Source organism: Molothrus ater, chromosome 2 (assembly GCF_012460135.2).
Source record: "Molothrus ater isolate BHLD 08-10-18 breed brown headed cowbird chromosome 2, BPBGC_Mater_1.1, whole genome shotgun sequence".
NCBI classification, from domain to species: domain Eukaryota; kingdom Metazoa; phylum Chordata; class Aves; order Passeriformes; family Icteridae; genus Molothrus; species Molothrus ater.
Genome location: NC_050479.2, coordinates 71,392,809 through 71,419,566, shown reverse-complemented (window position 1 = coordinate 71,419,566; position 26,758 = coordinate 71,392,809). Strand labels below are relative to the sequence as shown.

The 26,758-nt window shown below is 37.3% G+C and overlaps 1 protein-coding gene across 7 annotated transcripts in view; it reads left to right on the top strand.

Moving 5' to 3' along the window:
* SGCG (sarcoglycan gamma) overlaps positions 1 to 24,988 on the top strand; it is a 103,785-nt gene extending 78,797 nt beyond the window's left edge. For all 7 annotated transcript variants that reach the window (XM_054514060.1, XM_036404161.2, XM_036404159.2 and 4 more), the window contains 3 exons: positions 4,966 to 5,038; positions 22,047 to 22,170; positions 23,675 to 24,988. In XM_054514060.1, coding sequence (XP_054370035.1) covers positions 4,966 to 5,038; positions 22,047 to 22,170; positions 23,675 to 23,848 — 371 coding nt within the window. In that variant the 3' untranslated portion in view covers positions 23,849 to 24,988. The remainder of the gene's footprint in view (positions 1 to 4,965; positions 5,039 to 22,046; positions 22,171 to 23,674) is intronic.
* The last annotated feature ends 1,770 nt before the right edge of the window (positions 24,989 to 26,758 follow it).

Sequence of the window (26,758 nt, the reverse complement as noted above, 5' to 3'; positions counted from 1 at the left end):
AATGAGTCTGATCTGTAAAACTTTAGGGGAGAGAAATATCTCTCTGATATTTTTATACGGTTTTATCTTTCAAAGTGAAAGCTACTGTATTTCTGTTCTGTGAGTAGCACATATGTCACAGGAAGATATTTGTAGTATATCTTAAATGTCACCTGTCAAGAGAAAAGTTTGTCTTAGGCTGTTTCTTCAAATCACTGAAGTACTCATTTACAAAGTAATATGTCAAAGTTATCACATGAAAAGCTACTTCCTTTCATACAACCTGATAAAGTCAACCTTCATTTTCTAGGTGGTGTTAAAATAGATACATCAAGGTGTGATTTCTCTTTTTGAGCAGAAGAATCCATCAAAGGAAATATTGAAATTATTCTGTAATTTCTTTTCAATTAAGTTTTTAATATTTTTTTACCTGATTGCAACTGTCATGTTTGGCCTTCCCTAATTACTGGTCCTCTGGAATCTTGAGGTCTTCATTTCAATGAATAGATTCATATTATTTCACTGTCAAAACTATAAATATGGTAGTAACTATACAATTAGTGTTTCAAAGCCAAAGTTAAGTTATAATAATTGTGTTAATAAATTTTGTTTACGCCAGAGGGTCTTATCATAAGGTTTTTTACTTTTTAACCTAATTGAAATTACAACTTTGTTTAACCAGGAAACCATATCAAATAATTATTGTTTGCCCAAGGGATGCTAAACTTTAATAGAAAAGCGTGTTTAACAAAGATATGAAAAACTGCATAATTGTTAACTGATTTGGAAAAGGTCTGTCTCTGCTCAAAGTAAGTAAAAATCATTCATACACGAGTTGAAATTGTTATGCTAATATTAATGACTCACTCATCCAATATTAATCTTTACAGTGCATTAATAATTATTTACTTCAGCAGATATTGTACTAAGACACATTGCCTGGTTTTTTTTTTTACACTGTAGTAAAATTCAAAAGCAAATACATTAGTCAGTGAGGTTATTTCAGTGTAAAATTAATGTAAGTGAGAGGAGATTCATGCCTACTTTGCTTCAAATTAATTTATTAAAATTGTGATTTAAATGATACTATTAGCATGAAGGAGAAATTATTGTGATTTTAATGATACTATTAGCATGAATGATAAATTAGTAACACTAATATATACTGAGACTATTTTTAAACATCTTAGATAGAGAATAAGATCAATGTGAAATAAATTTTGAAAAGTTCATACCATAAAAAACAGATAATCCTTGGCTTAAAATACACAAAGAACATTTTGCAGTTTTTTATGTACAGTGTAGCGAACTATTTGATTTTACTTCTCCTTATTTATGTGAATGATGAAAAGCTCAGTAATGATGTTTAGAAAACCTGACAGTTTTCAACTAAAATATAATATAGCAGAGAGCAAATGTGTATGATTTATGATATTTCAAGACAAAGGTAAATGTCTAAGAGTAATATAGTCCAACCCAACATCTGTCATTTTCCTACAATTAGTATGTTTCAACTAATACTATTTCAATCAGACATTCTCTGGCCCCTGTGTAGAATAGAACAGTGCAAATCAAAGAAGAGCAAATGCCTGGGCAAAGCCTTAACCAGGAACGTGCCTCCGATACCCCACCGAGTCACTGGCAGGTCTGGGTGGTCACACTTCCCTGGAGCACAGAGAGATGCCGGCACCAGCCCCGGGCAGAGCTCTTGTGCCCACCAAATGCTCTTCTCCCCTTTGGGGAGGGCTCCGGGGCTTGTCATCTCCCTTGGAGGAGAGTGGATAGAGGCTGAGCTCACATGCTCAAACATTAGCATCCAGCTGCATGTGAAACACCCTGGGCTGTGTGAGACACCACATGGTATCACTTTATCTCCAGGAGATGCTTCCTGTGATTGTGGCAGCTGGAGGCCAGCAGGCCACACAAGGGTGTCCCAGATGACAGTAAGGACATAGGAGGAGGCAAAGAAACGCTGCCTTTGGCTCATCTGTGACATCTACATCACAGACACATCTCAGTGTATATGAAACTGGAGCTGAGTTTAGCCCTTTGTGAAAATTACTGCTCCTGAAGGAGCATGGACAAAAACTGCATCCTCTTCAATATTATTTCAGTAAGGACCTGTATTTTGCAGGCATTTATTATGTTGCTGTGGCAGTACTGAACATCTGTGTTTTGTTCTGGGAAGGTTTTGTACATTCAGCTGGCACTGGTGACAGTGAAACCACCTTGTAACTGTATTGACTGGTTCTATAAAGTCGTCATGGCAGGCTCATAGAAACATAGAATTTTAAAGGTTAGAGAAGATCTCTAACATCCCGCCATAAACCTAACACTGCTATGTTCACCTCTAAATCACATCCCAGGTGCCACACCCACGCTTTTTTTCCTTAAAGGAAAGCTGGCAGGGCAGAGAGCATCAGTTTTTTTATGGAGAAGCATATTTCTGTCACCCTTTCTCCAGTTTACCACTTGCCCTTCTGCTTGTTTGTCTTTTATAAAAATCTGGAGTATTTGCACTGTTCTGTGCAAAGGATTTCAGTTTGCGTAGCTAATGCTGAAGTGCAATGTGACAGTGAGTGTTTAATTTAAACACTTCTGCTCAGAAGGTAAGTTAAGTAGGAGGCAATTTGAGGGTATGAGTAAACATTCTGTTAGGCTTTGAGAAGGCAAATGGTCCTTGCTTGATAGGGTGCGTGGGGTGTTAATGAATCTTGCTGGCTTCAATCCTGTCATGGAGAAAATTAGTATCTTGTTCTTGTGTATTTTAGTAATAAATTACAATATCTTAATAAACAGTAGCCTAAAAAATAGTAAATATAGTAATAGTCATATCACAGTTAAACTAGGAAATGAAGACAGAAAATCAATTTAGGACCATTTTCCAAAAAAGGTTGCCCTGAGATTTTTTTCTTTTAGTGGCATACTGTTAAAACTTAGTGCTGTTTGATGAAGAAGTTTTACTCACATTAAAGTCAAGGTTTTATTTGTGCTTAGAGGTGACAGCTCTAGAATATAGAAATAAGCCTTTTCATTCCATTTTGCACCATCTGGCCAGTGCCCAGAACATTAACACTGATGTTTCCTGTTCTCTTTCTTCCATTAGCCCCTATTTCCATGAAACTGATACTATCTCTGTAACCACTTCCTTGCTTTATAGAATCATGGGATCATAGAATCATTTATATGGGAAAAGAACTCTTGAGATCACCAAGCTGAACCATTAACCCAACACTGCTAAGTCTACCACTAAATCTTGTCCCCAGGTGCCACATCTGCACTTTTGACGTATCAGTATATCCCTGCAAAATATCTTAGTTGTATCAAATTAGCATTTTCTGATAAACATTTTTAATTCCTTAAGCTGCAGAATATTCTTAATGTTAATGAACGTGAACTGAAATGTTAATGAAGCAAGGTTAATGCTCTGTTTGAATTAATAAATTTTATATTTTCCAGTATTATATTCATGCCAGTTTGTAATTTACAGAAAAATTAATCTATTTAAATTTATAAGAGCATCAACAGCTAAATAAAATTTAAATTCAAGCTTAGTAAATCAATGATTCCTAAAAGTGGTGAAGTGATTTAATATAGTAATTCTTGTGTTCTTCTCTTCCATCCAAGGAGATTTCATTCTAGGAAATCAGGATTTCAGCTAAAACTCTTTTCAAAAAGTGGCACATTTTATGCCTTCTCAGGACATCCTGAGAATATTCCTGCAATCCTCATGAAGAGACAGTCTTCCTATCAGTTGTCTCAGCAATGTATTAATTTTAATGTTTTTTCTTGATTTCACTTTTCTTTTTACCATGCTCTCTGAGGTTGCCCCAACCAATTTTTAATTCTCTTTTTCCCTTTATACCACATTTAATACAATCTAATACCACATTTATACCATCTACGCCATACCTTTTAATCCTCCATTGCCATTCTCTGTCTAGACAGAGCCCAAATCCCTAACACAGGGATTTCTACAGCTCAGAATTCTTTCCAGAGGGTAATGGCATAAAGAGCAGCCAGACAAGCCACCTTGACTAATATCCTAACTATTAAAATATATTGCCTTGCTACGTATTCACCTCAGGGTGCTCAGGTATATGAATCCTCAAAGCCAGAGAAGATCTCTCAACCTAAGACCTCTCCAGTTTTTGATGAGTACATTCAAAAAGCCAAGGAACAGAAGTTGAAAGGCTCCACCCTTGCTGTAGGTGGTGGTGTTCAGCTGCTTTTTTTGAGCTGACTGTTGCTGAGGGGCTTTTGTCCTACGTCAGCTGATTTCCTGATCCTAGTGGAGCTTAGGTGGAAGGTGGTCACCGGGTTGGTGACACTGAAATAATGCTAATACTCAGGAGAGCAGAAATTGAGGTCCTTGGAAGATTTTCAGGTCCAACAGAGACCTGAGCAAGCTCCTGGTGAGGCTGGGTGCCCGCTTACTTCCTCTTTGGAATGAAACTACACATATATCAAGGTGTAAACTATCTGATCCCATTGTTATTAACATCTTGCTTGCAGAAACACCATTTCATATTCAGCAAGTCTGCCTGTAAATAGGGGAAAATCTTTGATGAAGCTATATGACAGAAATTGTGATATGCATGGAGCAGTCTAAAATAAATATGATTATTTAGGATTGTAGCATTTGCAAAGATGTTGTATGGGTTTAATTATCTCTAGTAACTGTATTGAAAGTTACATTGTATAAATCTTATTATTATTTCTGTAAGTAGTTTAAAATTTATCTGTCTTCAGACTATTTTAATAATTTAAAGCTGTACATTTACATTACTTCTATATTGTATTTGTCCAACCAATATTGCAATGGTAATAACATAGCTGTATTTCAATTGTCTTTTAATTCTTAACATGTGTTCTCTTGATGTCCAACATCGAAATGGCCATATTAAAAAAGCCACTCTTGCTATTTTTGTGTTATATTTGAGCTATTACATTACAATGTTTTTCATCTTTTGGTTTTTTTTGCAGGGCCTGAAGGGGCACTTTTTGAACATTCTGTAGAAACACCACTTGTGAAAGCAGAAGCTTTTAAACAGCTTAGGTAAGAATTTATACATAAATCTAAGAAGTAAATGCTATTTGCTATAAATATTCACATTTTTTGAATGCATGATTTTCAACACAGAATTGCTAATAACTTTTTTTCTGGTTTTTGTGACAAGTTATTATTTTGAAGGAAAATCATATATGTTGTTCTGCAATTTTGAATTATACTATGAATTGTTTTTGCTGATGGCGAATATATTTAAAACCCCTGTGGAAAGATTTTCTGTAAACTTCTATTTTGCAGTTTTGAAAGACTTTGAAATATGACTTTTTCTACGTAGTTACAATATAAGTTGCTTGTCTGTGGTAGGTCATCAACCTGTAATTAGGTTCAGGTTTTTGAAAACTAGTATCTGAGCTAGCAGACCAAGAAGAAAAGTTTGGAAATGCATGAAGCTCTAATGTATTAAGAGAATTAAAAATTGGTTGGGGCAACCTCAGAGACAATAGGGAAAAGAAGTGAAATCAAGAAAAAATCCATTAAAAATTACTAAAAAGCAGTTTGGGCTGAGAAAATCATACTTAAGTACTTTTTATGTTTCAGAGCTCCTTAATTCAAGGATAGGCTTTTTTTGTGCATTATTCTATTTAATTTTGAGTATCCCAAATTAGTTTATAATGTGCTGGTTATGATGAGGTAATAAAGTCAAATTATATTCTCTTCATGAACATGTTATCTTTCATTTATATGCCAGTTCAAAGAAAGGTTAGAAATGAAAGAGGATGTCTTTAACAGTTGTATTTCTGTCCTTTCATACCTTGGCAGTTTGCTACTTCTTTGTCATAATTTCTCTTTTTAGTTTTCCTCTCTAATAGGGATAACTACTAGAGAGTAGTGGAGGCTGATGAAAGCTTTCAAAAACACTGTCTGTATCTTGTTGATTGAATTTTCAAATTGAGAACGACAAATGAGAGAGAGACTGTTAAGATAATTATTTTGATTATCTCATTTATATTTAAGATTTACTTTATCTTGTGCTTGCATTTGAAGACAGTATGATTTCAAGGCATAATTTTTAACATATTGATGTCCACTTTCAAAAATGTGTTTCTTCTCTTACGGTAGAATTTGGATGTGAGAGACTTTGACCAATATTCTGCATTTTAAGCGTACATTGTCTGGTTTTGTAGGAAGTGGATTCATTATGTTGTAAATTTGACATTTTCCGTGATTATCTCAACTTCAGTGAAGTAGGAAATCAAATTTCTTAATTGCAAAATCAAGAAGCTCTCTGCAAATTTTGATTGGATATGTATGTATTATTTTCCATGGTTGTTACCTTGCTTCAAATTCAAAATCAATTAATATTTTAATAGGGTTAATATAGTTTTATTCTACATCAGTTATAAACTGTTACATTATAAGTTCTTATTTGCACTTTTGTTTAACAACAGTTGCAATGTTCCTGACTATATACAACTATTGTTAGTATAATTTTTCTGCCTCTTTTTCAAATAGGATAACAGTAGGAAGGAAAACACTGAGCTTAATTCAAAGTGTTCCTAAAGTTCTCCTCCATGAATGAATTTACCTCACAGCTTACCTCTTTAGTGTTTCTTACCATGTCAACTATAAACAACTATTTTGATCTGGAATGCTGCTATTTGTTAGCAGAGCTCAAATGTAATACATAAAATCCCACTCAGTTCTGTCTTTGATTAAGTTAAAGTAGGGGGAAGTACAGACTTCTCCAGAATTAACAGAAGTTTGCTAGTAATTATTGTGATGTCAGGGAACTAGCAACATGGCCACTGACACACTTGTGACTGTATTTGACATGAATCCAGAGATGCTAAACACCTGTGCTAGAAACTGAGTTAGCTTAACCCTAAGAAAACTGATTTTGTGGGCATTAGGCTGTGCAGTGCATGCACTACGCACTTGTGCCAGCATAGAATAGCTCGAGCTGGAAGGGACCTTAAAGATCATCAAGGTCCAACCCTTCCTGCCATGGGCACCTCCCACCAGACCAAGTTGCTCAGAGTCCCACCCAGCCTGGCCTTGGACACCTCCACCATCCATAGCTTCTCTGGGCATCCTATTCCAGTGCCCTATTATCCTCACAGCAAAGAATTTTTTCCCAGTATCTAATCTAAATCTTTCCTCCTTGCTCTATCACTACATGCCCTTGTAAAATATCCCTCTTTTCTCTCCTCTCCTGGTAGGCCTTTACCCAGAGAAGTTCAGAATACCTCAATCCTTTAATTTATTTTCTTTTTCTTTCATAATCAGTGTCAAGTTTGAAAGCAGAGATGGCAATGATTTCATTTTTTCATGAAGGGATTCTGGGAAGGTTTAAGAAGGAAATGTACTGGTCTGCAGTGCAGATGGTAAATGAAGATGTAGGCAGAGAAGACCATTTTGTCAAGCTGGAAAAAGGTTACTTTCAAGGGTAACCTTAAATGTCAGCATAAGCAAAATTCATGCATTCTGTTGTGAAGGAGTTCAGACAAATTTACCAAAAAAATTTATATAATGCGTCACAAATACTCTGTTTCATTCCACACAGTTAAATACAGGTACCTACCCACTGAAAAGTACTTCAATATGAACATTTAAAATGCAATTTTAGGTATGACTTTCCTATTTCAGATTTGAAGATGCTTCCTTTCCAGATTAGCGTAGTGAGCACAGAGTTATAGTTAATATAATATATTTGCTTACCTCAGCCTTATCTCCACACTTTCACCATCTATTAATCTTCTGCTATTTTTCCTTTGTTTTCCTTCAGCGGTTGTGCTATGCCATGTGAATGTGATATGCTGGATGAATGTGTTACAAAATGCCATGGTCTGAAGCATTAGATGTGGGGAATAGTGTTTTGAGAAACCCTATCCACTACAAATGGAGTTGCAGGTTTCAAGGAGATGACTGGAAAGCTGTTAATGCTCGTAATTTTTCAGCTCGTGTCATATGAATGGGGGCCACATTCTTTCTCTGTCATTCAGATTTAGAGTAGGATTTCAAACAAAGCTGACACAAATGGCCTCTGAATTACACATTCTGCTGGCTTTCTTGTCCAAATGCCGAATTTCAAGATAGACTGCTTTTTTGGAAACAAAGAGATGTGTGTGTTAGAACAAACGTGTCTTTTTATAGCTAACTTATTGAGATAGAGCAGTGCAATTATACTGTGGTCAGTGACTGTCTTTTCATTTGCAAATTGAAGGAAAATTATAGAGTCCTTTTCAGTCTAAAAGATAGAATTTTTGACTCACTCATAAAGAAAAAGAGATGTGCTCGCACTTACTTCCAACTAGTAGGAAGAATTAAAACAACAAAACCTACATTTCAAGATTGTAGCTTTCCTAAGTTTAAAATAGCATTGCCTACTTTTAATTCCTTTAATGGACTTCCTATATCTAAGTAAGATCCACGGTTTTCATTTACAAAATTTGTTAAGACTTTAGGACCAGCTGGACACCTAAAAACGGGGCCTTGCATGTAAGAAGCATCCAACAGACATCTCAAAGACGTGTTGAGAGTCACCAGGGAGGTTTGGATATATCCAGGAAATATCCTTCCCTGACAAATACCATTGAGGAGGCACCTGGTTGAAAACAGCCAATTGTCATAGTGAGAACAGAAATATGTCAGTGATTGCTATGATCCAGCTCTTTATTCCTGCCAAGCTATTTTTTAGCCTTTTCCATGGCTCTTTGTGAGGCCTTGGACTTTGGTATGTATTTGGCACCTTGCCTCAGTCAGGTCTCCTGGTGCTTCCTAAGAATTTATTTAGCTGACACCTGGAACTGGATCACAGCAAAGATTTAATGGAAAACAGAGATTTAACGTCTTCCTTCCCAGAAAAACCTGAATTTAAACAGAATTAGGAAAGCTCATGTTCAGACACATACCTTGTGACCTAAAACGTAGGTCAAAAATCTGTAACAGCAACTACTGGAAGTAGATGCTGTAGACAGAGACTTCCCTAAAAGCCATCTTTTCCCCAGGTTCCATGTTAAGCACTGGAAATAGCCTCCTCTGATATTATCCCGAGTTTCATGCCAGCACACATACCTCTTTATATCCCCTGTTATCAAATAATATTCTCTGTGAAAACTGGCGTCTAATTTTAGACATTTTTCCAGTCTGATGCTAACATATTTTTCTGATAACTTAAAACAGCTTAGAATATTATTTAGCCTATTCCTGTATTCCTCCTAAATTTTTGTATCCTTGAATAACATGGAGTTCATACATAGTTTTGTCATTTTTTTTCCGTTTGTTTCTTGTGGTCTACATGGCTTGTGGTTTTCTAAGGGAAAACAGTGGATCAACAAAACTCTTTAAATCTCAAACAATGTTTCTGAGCTGAGCATTTGCATTTCCCAAACTTAAAAAAATGTGCTTACAAATATGGCATTTTTCCGTTTATCAACTAACTGTATACTATGAATAATGAATATAACGCTTACAAATTAGTACTATCTTTGTTCTCATATTTGCTGTGTATGGCTGTCTGACTGCCAACAACTGTGCCTTCTGAGCACAAATCTTGTGGGAAATCACTTTTAGTACACTCAGCCTGTGGTATTCAGACTGTCTTTTAACTGAGGGTTTACGTCCAAGTTCAGAATGATCCACATCATTCCACTATTCTTGATTTTGGGAAGCTCTATAGCAGGAATGATATCACTGTTCCAGAGAGTCAACTTTTGCAGAGTATGATTATAAATTTATAGAGAGAGATATATGTTACCAGAATATGGGTATATTTAATGGTTTATGGGTATATACTGAAAATATTTCAATATTCCCCAGGGAAACTGATGTATTCTAAACAAATGTTTAATATTGGTATTAAATAAAACTTTAAATGTGTAACTAAGGAAGCATTGTTTTATATTTAACTGAAATATCTGTCCCAACACTTAAAAGCATAAATATATATAGATACAGATATGTGACTGACATGTTACAGAATATTGATAATTTGAAGGACAATTGTATGGTTTCTAGGTATCTGGTTAGGCTAGATTACTGTACTAATAGTAGACTTTTCCCTGTCTATATATTCATAATTGACATACACCCTTTAATTTTACATCTGTTCTGTGGCATCCAATAACTACTGATGTACTTACAGTTTCTACTTCTCTCAGATTCTTTCTGAAGTCTTATTTTTATCCTTTCCAGTCCCCATTGATATTATTTTTTCCTTTTGCACTTGAAGTATTTGCTATGGTTAAACTATGTAATAGGAGGGAAAGCTGGAAACTGAATTTGTCAAGTTTTATGGCTGTATGAGTAAGAATTATGAAGGAAATGTAGAGAAATGTATAGGAGGCAACCAGGGGAAAAGCATTTGCCAAATAATTGTTTAATCATATTTGTTATACTAATGCTTGCATGCTAATTGCTTAAAAATACCATCTAACCAATTGACGTAAAGTCATTTTGATTTGCATTCATTATGAAAATCAAAAGCCCAGTCAGTCAGAAGAGAATGAATTACATAATAGAAAGTAGGAATATGGTTATGATTCAGTGTTGCAAGGCACCTCTACTCCCTGACTAGTGAGATATTTCTACTGCAGTGTGATTTTATGAGCCCTGGCCTTAATTTGATGGATATAAATTTGCATTCATATACTTTTCGTAATCAGGTTAACTAAGAATACCATAAAATATGTATTTTGGAAGCTTTAAAGAATTTATTTCCATTCATCTGATGGACTCAAGTGTGTAAAAAAGTGTCATTTAGAAGGATTGGATAGTACAGGGCATCATGTTGATCATCTTTTCAGAAGCATTTCTGACTTGGGTATTTTAAAAAAACTCTTTTAGCAAATTCTTGTGTATTGCATCACATCTGGTTGTCTTGTAAGCAGTGATTTTACCTGTAAATGTTAGTGAAAAGAATTTTGCAAGCACTGTCATAAATTACTTTCACTTCCTCCAGTCACATGACTGATGTCTTTCCTAAAGCCTCAGTTTTTCAGAGATGTCACTCAACACATTAAAACCAATAAAAGTTGTTTCTGCTGTAGAAACAGAAACATGGGGCAGCCATTTAAGTATTTTCCATGGCTGCTTGTGTCAGTAGCACAAATAGCAAAGCTATGATGATTACTGCACCTGTTGAACTGGGTCCCTGACAATGTCAGACTGCTCAGTGAGTTTCCTACAGTGAACTTGTCACCAGTAATTACAGCATATTCCACCAGAGCGCAAGCCACTGTGAAAACTTTGTTAGTGATTGTCACAGTTTTAGACACCACCTTGCAGGTGACCACCTGGAGCCCTGTTTGTAAGCCTGATTGTGCTGTCACTGATCCAAGCTGTAATACTGAGTTGAGCAGATCATGCCTTACATTATCTTTCACCTACATACATTTCTGCACATATATCAAGAGAACTGAGGAGGAGGCAGGAAACAGGAGACACCCACCATAAGGAGGTGGGTGTGGGAAACATTGGGAAAAGAAAAGGGAGCATTTCCTGCTAAGAGTAGCTTTTCCAAGATGCATTGCATATGTACACCATCACTTCTCACTCTTTCCCCTCTCCCTTGGACTGTGTGCACAGTTGTGATACTTCAGTTGTGAGGAATCTGATGACAGTGTGGCACAGTCAGCCACTGTACTAACAATCACAAGAAAGAAAGGGTATGACCTGCTTTTCAGCGAAGCCTCTTCACTTGAGTGTTTGTTTTTGTGGAGAACATGTGGACACTATAAACAGCATTTACTGAAGAACTCCAGTTACTTGAAATATTGCTGTGTTTCAGCATATTAAATAAAAAATTGCTTGAGATACGTATAAAAGAAAGGCATGGCAAATTTCAGCCTGGAAGGTAGTTTTATGAAACTACTCATAAGGAAAGTGCTAACCCCATTTTTTACAACAATGATGCAAGTGCTGTTATTATATGAGATTAAAATTTTATAATACAAGACGTTATTTTATAATATTATTAAAGTAATTTGAAAAAGATAGCTATGCTGGAAACATCTGTTATGTGACAGATTTAATCACATTCACTGGGGCCTTGGTCATTTTTAATTACCTGGAGAGTCAGCACATCATAAAATTGAGGTCATCACAGAGACCTCTTTTGAATTAGCTCTTACCACTCTTCATCACAACTGTCAGTCTTGAAAGAGGCTTCTATTTTAATCATGTCTTAGTCTTATCTTTAGTCTTCATTCCTTTAGCAACTCTGCATTGAGTGACAGTAGGCAAACAGGAAAAAACACCTCAATATTTAAAATGGATGGGGAACTAATAAACAAATAAGTACACGGCGATAATCATATCTGCTGTGTTTTGGAATACGTTATAAATGTTGTTTAAAATTGCTTTTAGAGCCTTTTCAAAGTGCCATTAAAACTGGGAACTGTTTTATTCCTTTTTTAAGAGAACAGGTAAATGCATTTGTCCTAGAACTTTGAGCACTTCTTTTATGTGGCTTACATTAAAAAAAAAAAATTCTGTTAACCAAAACCTTGGGAGCTGGAAACATCTGTTATTCAAATCTGGCTTTGTAATTGTGCTTGTGCACAGAGATCCCCCCTAAGCCGTAAATAGTGTTAGTGCCTGCTGTACTTATGCTGAACAATTCCCTTGAATCCAGAATCTCATAACTGAGCTTTACTGGAATCATCTGCTGCCACGCATTTCAGATTTACAACATAAATACACAAGTAACTTGGAACGTGTTTTATTTCAAGAAATAAAACTATGCTAAGAATTTTTTTATTTAAATTAAAGAAAAAAATGCTGAATAAAACACCAGCTGACACGTTCAAGAGCAGCAGATACTCCCAATATTTAAGAATGGTACCCCAAAAGAATGCAGGGCTTCTTCTGCCCTTGATCATTATCCTCGATCATTTTTAGCATAAGTCAAAATGAGCTTAAAAAAGCCCAGTAGATTTATTTATTTAAAAATCAACTGTGCTTCCTGCATATGGAGTAGCACTAAAAAGTGAACACATACAAAAACCTACAAAAACCCCTTCATCTGCATTTGCCTAACATTTTTGCTGATTCTAAATTGTTTCTTCATTGTTCATGCATGTGATTTAACTGATGGTTCAGCACACACTCCTGGTTACCATTCATCTCTTACATATTTAGGCTGCATTCATGCAACTGAGTCCAAAGCTAGAGGACCTCTGTGTTCCCAGAATAAGCAGATGCATCTCAGATGTCCATCCAGGTTTAGAATACTCCTCTCTCTGCAAGCAAAATCATTCATTCATTCATCCACTGAAGTGGAAAGGGATCCTCCCACAAGCCACCCACACAGAAACTAATATTCCTGGAGCATGGCCTCAGGGGTTTACAACTGTTTGGGTAGGTGTTCAGGTGGAGTTGATTAAATTTATTTGGACATCTAGGTGAAGATATGTGTACTGCATCTCATCACTTTTGGTGGAAGGCAACAGGTATTGTGAGGGCATTTTACAGAGATATCTAAAAGAGAACAGATTATTTATGCTCTAGCACTACTTCTTTCTTTCTGTTAATTTTGGAGGAATGGGGGATCAATGGCATTTCTTTAGGAATTGTACACTTGACAACTACACCATATTTGGTTAATGGCTGAGGAAATGAAAATTCATCATAAGAAATCAGGCACTGCGCTGGGAAATGTTTCAAGTTGCAGAATAAAGGCTTTCCACTTGGAACCTAGTATTTCATAAATTCATCTAAATTGCTAATCATGGTTTATATAACCATGTGACTAGGAAATGGCTGTCAATTACTGGTTCTTGTTTGATATCAGGCATGAGGTAATGAGTCCTTCCAAGCTAATCATTAGCTTGGAATGCTATGACTTTTTCTTTTCAGGAAAGTCATGACAACATCATATTTACCTAAAAGAAGTATCTTTTCTTAGTTGGTAAAATCCATGGTTGTCTTATACTCACTAAAAACTTGGAGAATTTCAAATAGTCTAAGTGTTCTCCTTGCTATCAAGTTTCTGAATATCTTCTTCCTTCAAAACCTTCTCTATATCTTCTGCATGAAATTCAGATTTCTTTTTTATACCAGTCTTGATAACTGTGCACCCCGTGTATCTACATTTATATTTATTATCTCCTACAGTTCTTCCCTTGGCTCCTGTAATTCTTGTTTTGAACATTTTTCTGGTTTTCTATCCTACACTGCACACTCATCTCCAATGTCCTCCTTTAACTGACTTATTTCTTAAAGCTTATGATTATTCAAATATGTATCAGAAAAAATAGCACAATCTCTCTTTTCTTCTAATCTGAGGTCATCAGATTGCCCACAGTCTGAAACACAATAGAATGAGAAAGCCTTTTATTGTTAGTGCTTTTCTGTCATGGAGTCCTTAGCACATACATCATTAGAGGAACACAGTCCAGGTTGGTTTCTCTGATGTTGGAATAGGTAAAAAATAGACACCCTGATGCAGCACTGGGGCACATAACAGACTTGCCTCCAAATCCAAGATCTTGGCGCTATAAGCTTATATTAAGTCCATGGATAAAATTATTTAAATATAGGCATAAATAAGGATAAATGGATTAATTTATCTACAGAAAATTAAACTTACCATAGAATCTGATTAATTGTGATTTTATTTTCTCACAATGATTGTCTTAATGTAAAAAGCATAAAGAGTCTAAGATCCATTACTGCCATTGCTCAATATTCCAAAAGGTCATTACAAGATTGTTTTAGCTTTAGATTGTTTTAGCATTCCCTATAGGTTGCTTATTTGAGCTTAATGAGTATTTGTGATCTGATTTCATTGTTTCTCCATTACATGATTTTGTAATTTCACAGTGACTCCCCTTCACCCCAGCCAAGCTCAGTAAGCCCAGCTGTGTTGTGTATGACGAAAACTCCTTCCCAAGAGTTAGGAGGAAGGGAAATATGAAAGTGGTTCAGTGAGGTTTTTTTAACCTCCAGATATGAGAGCTCAGCCCTGAAATGGTTGAGTAATGAAGTGCTCCTAGGCCTTACCAAGAGAGGCTTCTGGGAGGAGAGTCTAATATACATGAAAAGAATGGATCCTGCAGCAGTATTATACATGCCATACAGAAGGCCTGAACTGCAATTAGTAATGACTTGTGTTTCATGACTGTCTTTGTGCATGGATGTGATTGTCCAGAGAAAGAAGATTACCAAGAAAAGCAGAGCCTACTACAGCATTTTGTAGTTATTTCAGGGTACTTCTGCTGTTATGAAAGTATTTGGGATGTTTCAGAAAATAGACATTTCTGTCTACTTTCAGTGGTCAGAGGTGTTACAAGCTGCCAGCAAAGCACAGCACATTTTGAGCCATCCCCAAGTGATTGGAGGCAAAATGATGGACCTTCCAAAATGACATTTTCATTAATGCATTTAAGCAATAAACAGAAAAACCAAAAAAAACAGGTTACTTTTTAAATCAAATTTAGAACAGGTTGTTCTATCATTTTATAGTCTTTAAGTTACAATATGGGATCACTGAAGACTTTTTTTTTAAAACTTCAGAATTCCTGGAAAAATTAGGTGCTTTATGAACAGCTGCTTATATTCCAACTGAATAATTTTTCTCTAATGGAGTTCCTGTGCATGTACACTTGCCTCTAAACAGATGTTTTCATAGTATGTATCTCTGAATTCACTTGTACCCTATGTGTTTTCTTACAGTGTTATCAGACAACTTTTCTCTATTTTCACAGGAGACTGGTGATTTTTTTTTATTACAGGCACAAAACCTTTATTTGAGTTAATAGTTTTGGCATGGTTAAGTTGAAAGCACAGTTTTAATATTAATCTGTATCTCATGCTACTCTTAAGTTTTCCTGTAGGTTTTTCTGCAATGGAAGAGCCAGATTCACTTGATAGAAAATTATTAAATGTTCCTTACTTTAAATTTTGAGATAATTGCTGTTAAATTTTGATTCATTAAAAATATACTGGTTTGACTATTACATTTTATTGTGGTATAAATAATAAATTAACTTAGTGTTCAGTATATAGGAGATGTAGATATTGACACTGGTCTTACTAAAACAGAATATGTGTCCTAGTTCAGGCAAGTCCCAGAGGCAGTAGTCCTTGGAAAATGATTTTTTTGAACTATGCTACAAAAATTGGGAGATAGATTATAACCATTGACCAACTAATGGGCTTGACAAGGAAAAATGGATGCAGTTTTTCAGTCAATTTTTCTCATTATGTTTAATTTAGTTTAAGTCAGTGAAGTTCAGACTTAGAATACCAAATTGAATGAAGGCAATATGGAAGACAATACCATCCAGGTGGGAAGTGATTATTCCACCTCTTAATGAAGGAATTCAATAGGTGTGATGCAAAATGGGACATTTTAGAAAAAAAAATCAGTCAGCATTTGAAAGATTTATAGAAGTTATGTCAAATCAGAATTTTGTGCTAAAGCTTGACTAAGTAACCGCTATATTTTCATTACACAGAAACTTACCGGGGAAGAAGATTTAATGAGTCATTAGTATTTTCTATTCTTTGACATTCAGTAAGAGCTATCACAGTTTACTGTTGAATACTGATACTTCCGTGTCCTCAAGATAGACACAGTTGATGCAATATGCTGTGAAACTCATTTTTCCTCTTGCAAGGAGATGTAATTTTAGGAGCTGTTCCAAAGAAAATGCTTTTACAAAATACAGAAATGAGGCTTATAACGAGACTGAGATCTCAGTCATGTTGTTTTGTCCTTCTTTGCCTTTGGACCATCTGGCAAGCAGCCAAAACCACAAGGCAGAACACCAAGATGCTCAAGTTTGGGTAATCATGTTCTTGCAACATCCTGATTTCCATCCCCACTCACCTGACGTCAAAACAGCAAGCTGCTGGGAGATAAGTGAATATGGGTGGGGATTGGCAGTAGTCATTACTCCATGCCTGCTGCTCACTCTCCACCTCTGGAGCTCCAGCCCAGTTTTGCTCAGCTCATGTCAACAGGAATCCAGATTCCTCATAAAGAAAGGATATGGTTTGAAATTGCGTGTACTGCACCATAAATAAATGCTGACAATCTCTTTTTTCTGTGTGACTAGTGCATGCTCTGCCTGTGGTTTACTCTCTTACAATGTCTAGCTGCATGGCTGGGGAATTGGACTGCTTTCAGACTAATCAAAAAGTCAATATACTCCTATTGCCTTTTAAAGGTTAATGTACATTCAAAAAGCAGGGATCAAAGCAGACATCTACAGAGAACCAAGGCCAATTAAGCCCACAGAATCCTCTAGGTTGCTTTTTTGCCTTTCAAAACAGTAGTTCCTTGACAGGTTAAAGATTCTCCTTTTTCCCCTCTTTCCCTCGTGGGTTTTTTTTTTTTCCTCTTCATTTCTTGCCTTTTCTATTCATCCTTTGCTCCATGACCTCTAGTCATTTTTTAATAAAAAAAATACTATAGTTATTTATTGTTTAATCATCATAATTTAATTTCTGTTTCCCTTAAACCTTTACAAAGTCAATTGAATTCTGGGGCCGGTGTTCATGGCAGGATTTCTTTTTGTACACCAAAGGTATATGAGGGTCTCTTGCTTACCTGATGATGTAAGATGTTTTGATTATAGAATCATAGAATGGTTTGGGTTACAAGGGTCCTTAAAAGTCATCTATTTCCAGCCCCCTGTCATGAGTAGGTACACCTTCCACTAGACCATGTTGCTCAAGGCCCTGTGTAACCTGACCTTGGACACTTCCAGGGATGCACAATTGTTGAGTTAACTACAAAATTAGAGCTAGTGTTGATCCCGGACCTGTTCAGTCCAGTTACAGTAATCCTGATCTTCCTTAGACAGGTGCTGGGAAGAATGCATACAGATGGGCAACTTCTGTCTAAGGTCATACCACTGAATTCTCTTCCCATTGAATTCAGGAGAGATGATGACTCCTGAGCTGGAAAGGTCAAAAAGGGGTCAGAAGGAAAGAATAAACAATTACCCAAGAGCAAGCTGATTCCTCAGTCCTGCTTTTAGAGGTCAAGCAACCCCAAAGTGCAGTAGGAAACTTGTGGTACTCTTTCTTCAGTGCTAGAACTAGCTTTCTAATACCTTGTGGTACTTTAAAGATCTGTAAGGCATCCTTCTGACTCCTGCCAGACCAGGATGAAAAAAGAGATCAATATTCCTGCAGCATGCACAGGCAGTGTCACCTGCTTCTTTACCAGAACTGCTGCAGGCTGTCCCTGCCCTCACATCCTCCCTAACAGCCAACTGAGCAATTTCAGGTGATCTGACATCTCCACAAGTTAGCAACATGCTTATAGGAAAAGGGAACTCTCCAAGCCTTTTAGTTGTTGGGATGGTTTCAGATCCAGAGCCTGGATGCTGTCGAGGTTCCCTCAGAATATTTTTTCACACAGACCTTCATGAATTATTTAGCACATCTCAGCACCAAATTTCTTTGGCTGCCAGACATGACAGTATAGTTGACTCCTGGAACTCTTACCAACAAGTAAATATTATCTTTGCTGTAATCAATTGCAGTGGACTGTGGAGAACCAATAAACAGCAAATGACAGCTGTAAAATATTACCAAGGACCACCTATTCTCTCACCCTTCCCTGGCTTTCAGAAGCTGACATGGTGCAGTTTCTCAGGCTGCAGGGATCAGGGTGAAGGCAAAGTAACTATTCTGCAAGTGGGCCCGAGTGTGGCTTGCTTTGCCTTACAATCTGTGGGTATGTGTACTTGAGTGTCTAAATTCAAATTAGAAACATGCTTGGGAGAGAAATCTCCCCATGGCCTGTTAGTTCTCCACATCTTGATTTTCATTGTGGAACGGTTTGGGGGACATAGACAGGGTGACATTTGTGTTAAACTATTCTGAACGCTGTGATCTCATGGAGAACACCTGATGTGCTCTAACCTTTCTGGGCATCCAGTTGGCAGCCCCTAGTCCAGAGTTCTCCTCAGGACACACATAATGGGCTGTCAGGTCCTTGGCATCAAATATTGTGCTGCCCAGATCAATTTCTCTTGCACTGCACCCCTTGCTAATTGACCCTGGCAGCTACTGCAGTACCTAGAAGCTACTCATAAGTACAGAATCCATCTTCCCAAGTGAGATAGAGGCTGTGACAGATGTCACATTTAGGACAGCACATTACATAGATTAATTCCCCTAGATGGAAAAGATCATTCACTTCATCCTCTTAAATGTAATTCATGTGTCTGTAAGTTTAAAAAAAAATATAAAGTGACTGGTAACAATATATTCCCTCATCATTCTAATGCAAAAATTCAAACAATATAAAGTGAGCAAAAACTCTTAAGACAATTAATTTCTTCCCTCTTACGCTCCAAGCACCCTCCATCATTTGCAAACAACTGAATTCTTGTTTTGTCAGGACACCTGAGAGACGCACATCAGTGTGGAGGCTAGAAGGGACATTCAAAGTCAAGGTTCAACTTAGGCTGTTTCTACACTAGAAAGGTGCCCATTTCCCTTTGAGTGCATCTGGACTCTAGACACAAACCTTTGAATACTGTACAGAGAAATGCATCATTAGTGTTATTGACTCTTGCCTTTGCTAGAATCTCACATATTACAGTTCACATCTCTGATTCACAACATTTTGCATTGCCAGGAAGCTTCAATGACGTGCTTAATTAGGCAAATCCAGGCTGAGTTAATCTAGAAATAGGACCTGAATAAACAGCAGAAATTTAGGTTTGTGATTAATATAGCAAATGTAATCCTGCCATGTAATTTAAATTATGTGTATGTCATATCATAAATCTAAGTGCTTCCGAAGTCTGTAGGCTTCGTGCCAGCATTAATTTTTGTAGAAAGTAAGAAATATTTCTCTTGTGTTTGATTGCTTTTTAAAGTCCAGGTCTGATATACTCTCAGAAGTTTGTCCCAGTCTGCTGTCTTGTGATATTTAATGGAGTTTAAAAATAAAAAATTATGCCTACGTATAGTTTGCTTATGTAGGTGAAATGCATTGCAAAAGAACATAAGGTATTTGAGACTTTAAAGCTTTTTGTTAGACAAACTATGACAAAGTTATATTTAACTACTTTGACACTAATTTATGAAAATACATTAAATTTTAAAGATTGAAAATAGAAACTTTTTTAATTTTTCAGTATATTATGCATACAAATGCACCCTGAAAAATATTCCCATGAAGCAGACCACCCACATTAATCACTCAGGGAAGAGCTGATTTTCTATTTCATAGAGGTATAAATTTAGAGATCTAAAGCAAAAATTCATACCAAAGTTGTTAGATTCCAAACACTGCATAATAAAGATTACTAATACTATATTGGTTGTCTGATTCAGAACTCATTCTCATTACCTGGTACACAGCATAATCAGGCCTGAAGTTTGTGCTATCTCAGGTTCATGGGGTGAGGCATTAAATTGTTTTGTGGATATGGTCTCAATATGGGGCCATGATGCATTTACCCATTGTTAGTATTTTATTTATTTATCAGTCTGGAGTTTAAACTAATTGAAGGTGATGAAGCTAGGAGGTGTCAGGGAGAGGCAGATCATAGAAATGTAAAGTTGTTGAATGGTTTAGGTTGGAAGGGACCTTTCAAGATCAGAGAAGATAGAATCTTCTGCTAACTCTGGCCAGCAGTGATAAGCCAATATTGCTTGAGCTATTTTCAGATTTGAGGATAAAAAATGAAGTTTCAGTGACTGTGCTTAGATATCATGGATTTAGGTTTTAAGTTATCAGCTGGATTTAGCTTCTTCAGAACTCAAAAATACAACTGAACTTTCACACAAGCACAAACTGTCTTCTTTTACATTCTGGTTTTAATGAAGTAACAGGAAAACAAAAAGAAAATGAAGACTTTAGTCTCAGTAAATTAGACAGCTTATTCCTGCCAATAATTTGCAGTCAGAGTCTGGACTCACTACACAATGCATTCCCAGTAAAGGACCTACTTGGGCACAGCTTCCACTCGCCCAGTCTGCAGCTGTGGAGCACCTGTGGAGCCAGGACAACATCTGCTGGGAGTGCATGCACAAACACACACACCCCTCTGCATTTCTAGAAAACGCAGTAGCTTGGGAACTAGTGTGTCTGTTCTGCAGTGTGGATGCAGCCCACATTCTTTGGTATGTGTCCAGAGAATAGGAAAGCACATGTAAACAGGGACCACTGCTGTCTCACTTTCTCTAGCCTTCATATTCACCTGTTTAGTATTGGCTGGTGTCTTCAGGAAAGGTGAGTGAATATTCATAAGTAAAATTTAATAGGTATCAATTCTGATCCTGCAGTGCCTCCAGATGAAGCAGTTTTAGGTAATGGTCAAAAGAAGCAACATAATCACTAGCTTTTTGCTAGGATTGGGTTTTTCTTTCCTTGTCATGATTTTTAGTTAGTACTTCTACTTAGCATGGAAATGATACCAAAATTGTGAAGAAACAAAGCCTTATCTCTTTGAAAACTAAAATCATTATTCCTGCACAGCTGATCCGACAAGGTGATTACTCAGATAATACAGTGCCTTCCTGCCATCTTGTGGCACTGCAGAGTTTGCAACTCCCTGTTTGTTATACTGTATAATTTTTATATTAACAGTTAAATTAAATTAACAGTTTTTAAGTTTCAGATGTCATCTAGTTAAACAACACACACACACACAAATAGTGACATCTCACTCTAGCTAATTGCAGTGTCAGAAATCTCGTTGATTTTAAAAAGTTCCAGAATGTATTAATTGTATTTATTTCAATGTCTTATTATGTCAAAAATGAAAAAAATTTGAAACTAATGTAAAACTGTGTTTCAGGTTAATAGATTAGGTTACTATTATACTGAAATAATCTGCAGTTATGTATGAAATAATACCTTGCATTTGCATTATGAATTAATCTGTATTTTTCATTTGGGATCCTTTGTTGGTTTTCAAAATAGCTGCCTCCTTAATCAAGTCTGCCTGAAGGAAAGGAAAAATGCATCTTTTGTATGACTTCAGAGCCTGCAAGAGCTTGTTCAATGTTTACTTATTTTTCTAAAATAAAGGAATGTATGAGATGGTGCTACTGTCCAATTTTCTGCTCCTACTTTTAGGCTGGAATCACCAACTCGATCTCTGAGCATGGACGCACCACGAGGAATTAATATTAAAGCACAAGCTGGGAATATTGAAGCGCTTTCCCAGATGGATATCAAACTACACAGCAGTGATGGCGTGGTGAGTACAAGCCCTTCTTTTCCATAACTGTGGTTGATCTTCTGTGTGACTGTAACTTCAAGTCTTTTTTTTCAAGTTCTGTTAATTTAATTCCTCAGGTTTTAGGTAGCAGGATATTAAAATTATTAGTGCCAATAATAAAAGTTTTATTTATGCAAATAATACTACCAACAGACATAATGTTGTATTAGCTTAGAGAGATGCTTTCTAATGAAACTTGGATACTGCTTAGCTCCCTACTAGCACAGTGATTCCCAGGCACCCCAGTGGGGAACCTTGGCTCAGAAGCAGACGCAGCCCCAGAGTAGCAAAATTAAGGAGTGAAGCTCTGCAGACATCATTAACAGCAGGCAGCCTATTTATCCCCTCTGCAAGGCTGTACTGTGCCAGTTCTTCCACAGAGGAACTACAGACCAACCCACATCCATCCATAACCAGCTGGCTCCATGGTGAGGCCTCAGCTCTCAGGCCAGGATAGACCTGGGTCCAGCAGCAGTGCTTGTGTCCTGCTCTTCTGTGCACAGGCATGGACCCTGTCACTTACCTTAGAATCATGGAGTGAATGGTGCTGGAAGGGACCTTAAACATCATCCAGGTCCAATTTCCCCTGCCATGGCCAGGGACACCTTCAAATAGACTAGGCTGCTCAGAGCTCAATCCAATCTGGCCTTGAACACTTCCAGGCATGGGTCATCCACAATTTCTCTGGGCAACCTGTTCTGTGCCTCACCACTGAAAGAAGTTCTTTTTTATATCTAATCTAAATGATAGTTTCTTTCAGTTTAAAACATTCCAGTATGCCTCATAAAGGGTCCCTCCCCAGCTTTCTTGTAGGCCCTCTTTAACTACTGGAAGGCTGCAATGAGGTCTCCCCAGAGCCTTCTCTTCTCCATGCTCCAGTTCTCTCAGCCTTTCCTCATAGGAGAGGTGCTCCATCCCTCTGAGCATCTTCGTGTCCCCCCTCTTAACTCACTTCCACAGACCAGTGTCTTTCTTATTTTGGGGGCCCCAGAGCTAATGCAGCACTGCAGGTGAGCTCTCACTGGAGCAGAGCTGCATGGGCAGAATTCCTTCCCTTGCCCCTGCCCATGCTGCTCCTGTTGCAGCCTGGGATATGATTGATTTTCTGGGCTGCAAGCGCACATTGCTGGCTCATACATAGGTTTTCATTTGTCAGTACCCCCACATCTTTCTCCTCAGGGCTTCTCTCAATCCATTTATCACCCTGCTTGTATCCATTTTGGGGATTGCTCCAACACAGGTGCAGGACATTGCACTCGGCCTTGCTGAACTTCATGAGTTCTCTGCTAAGAAGAGGGTGGGCACCAGCTTATTCCTGTCCTTTGTTTATGTCTGCCAAGAGCCTAGGGCTCAGAGAAACTTTGTATATAACAAGTCCTGTGTAAAAGGCAGTTCTTAAGCCTCTGCCTAGCCAAATTCAACTTGTCTCATTATTGCTTTACCATCTCTAATAACCTCGTTTCTCCTGCTTTTTCCCACACAGCTTTTGCTGGATGCTGAAACCGTGCGTCTGCCCAAGCTGCCTGAGGGTACAAGGGGTGGATCTGGGATTTCTCAGGGGCTCTATGAAATCTGTGTGTGTCCAGATGGAAAGCTCTACTTGTCAGTGGCCGGCATGGGCTCCACTTGCCAGGAATACAGCCGAGTCTGCCAGTGAGGCACCCAAAAGGCCACACACCTCCTTGGGCATCTGGGTTTTGTATTACTCCTAAAGAGCATTACTGAAAGCATATTTTTCAGCATTTTAGAAACAAAGTACTTACGATTTAGGAAACAAATCTACATCTACAGTTCTGGAATACAGGGTGTAAGGGGAAGAAGAGCACAAATGACATTTCCACTTCAGAAGAATGACCTGAATCAAATTACATGTTTTGTCAGAAACACTTGGAAAACAGCCTTACAGAGAGTATAAAAAATAAAACAAATATGTTTCCTTGCTGAACTGTTATTCAGTCAGATGATTATGTCGTTGTTCATATTTTTGAGATCCATGGGTTTTTCCTCTCACTACATGTAAACACTTACTGGGTGAAATGAAATCGAGGGAACTACTTGAATTATTTGTAAGACAAAGCATTATTTGGAAAATTCAGAAAGTGCCAGCAAATGGTCTATGCAATTTTGTTCTTGCAATAACACAAGATAGAAAAATGTGGTATTTGTGTGAGTTCTGTGTAAAAGATGTTAATTTGTTGATAGCTTTCTGTTTTAATTTGGCAACACATATGCTGATTTGCTTCTTACTGAGATTCGTATAAAAATACCTAATGCAAAAAGCTCCAGAAGTCATGAAGGCCTCTCTGTGTCTCAGATCCATTCACTATAAAACAGAGAAGTATGTTAGTGTATTTTATTATAGCATTGTTTGTTCTACTGCCTGTACCATCATATTCAATCAAATCCTTTTTTATTTTAGGACATGCTAATTCAACAAGGCAATCTGTTGTGCCAGCTGGACTAGTAAACAAAAAAAAATATGTCTTCAGATTGTCTGACCTAAGGAACTCTTTGGGCAGTGGGAAAAAATCCTTTTATGCAGCCCACAGATTTCAACTAAGAGGAATATTTCATTCCCATCTGTACCTGTTCACTGGTATTTCTGATCTGTCAGAGTGGGACTCCACCACAAACAGAAAGAGTAAAACTGTTATTATTTTTTACATTAGGATTTTGGATACAAAATAAATGCTCACCAGAGCTGACAAACCGTTTATTGGCCTTGTAAAGAAACACAACTGCAGACCCATTCCCCTGTACAGTGTTGCACTGAACACAAATAAATTGTTTGCACACCTCTGGGTAGCAAGATTTGTATTTAATAGTCTGTTGTTTAAACCTCATGGGTTTTAAATTCCTTTGATGCTGTTTTGTATATACTTTATGATCTTATTATCCAGGAAGGAGCTATCACATAGTGCCTTGGTGTCTATTTACTGAAGGATTTTAACCCATAGTGTTAGTAAATCACAAATGTCCACCTTTTGGAAAAAAAAATAATCACCATCCTTAAAACAAAAGAATCAGGACAAAATAACTACTAACAAACTTGCTACTTCAGCTCTGGTGAACAAGGGAAGAAAACCAGCACTTGGATGAGATCCCCAGGTACACACAAAAGCCTGAGCTGAGAAAGAGAGTCAGTCCCACGTTAATATTTTCCACTATTATTGTGGAAAAGCCCAGGGCAGTCCCCGCTTCAAGGGTTGCCTTTGCAATTTCTCCAAGAGTCTGATGTACAGAACTGAAACTGCTCTTCAGCAGCAGGGTGGAGCCCTCAGCAATTAACGCAAACTCCTAAGAACTCCAGTAGAGCAAGTAGGAAACACTTAAGGTGAGCTTAGGCAAGTGAAGCAAGGGTTCACATGTTATCTGCAGAGTGCTCCAACTGCTCTTTTACACTGCCTAAAGGAGAAGTAGGAAGCCACACATCTTCCCCATCTGAAATTGACTTTTCTTGGGCTTAGACTCATTCATTTACTCCTGTCTTCAGGAGTGAGTCCAAGGCTGTTTGCTGTAAGGAGAGAAATGTTTATCTCCACAACTGTATCTCTTGACTATATCTGTCTCTAAGGCTAAGCCCTCAGCTGAGGTACACTTTAACAGAAACCTGTCTTCAGTATTCCTTTTAAGTCAATTTAGATAGTTCCAGCTCCATGCACAAGCTTTTACAAACCAAAACACAAGCAGACTTCATTGGATAGAAAGTTTGAGTACTAAAATAAAGGTCAGCAGATGCCCTTGCATGTGCCAGATACCTAAAAACTGCTGCTACGAGTAAGTTGGAGAACTGTAATGTCACCAGTCTCTTACAGGTGTAGTATTAACAGCAAAACTGGGACTTGAGTCCTTAGAAATTTCAGCCATTGTTCTGACATCAAGGAATATATGCCCATTTCCATGGAGTATCAAACAAATAATTCACTAATCTAACCCCTAAATGTTAGCTAGATACTGCAAAATAGTTAAAATCTCCTTGTTCTGCTGGCAGTAGAAGCACAGCACTTCAAGTTATACATTTTAAGCTTTTGTTTTGTAGGCACATTTTCAGTTGTGATTTGCCAGTTAATTCACAGCAAGGGACTGAAGTGAGGCTTTCCAGGCAAGAATAACCTGACCCCTAAATAGCTAGGAAAATCAGGGTGCAGTCCCCTGGCTGGTAACACTATTAAGCAGGATGGCGCTTCATTTAGACACTGCAATAACTACCACCTTTCTTGTGGAGATAAATCTTCTGGACTTGTTTCATTTCACGGGTGGAGTCTAAGTAGTACCAAAACCTAAAGAGGTCTGCTGTACCCTTAGCACTGCCATCACACAAATCACTAACTTGATCATTTTCATTGATTAAATTTGATTCTTTTCATTATGCTACAACACTGACATCAGAAGTATTGTTCCAGTATAGAAGTTGTGCACATAAAGCATGGCTGGCAACATCTTGTCACTTTTTCTTTTAGGTGTGGTTAGTAGAGAAACAAAATTTATGCTAACATTACCAGAGTATTGTCAGCTGATGCTACCATCTGAATTGCTGTTAATATCAACATAGATCATACATCACTAA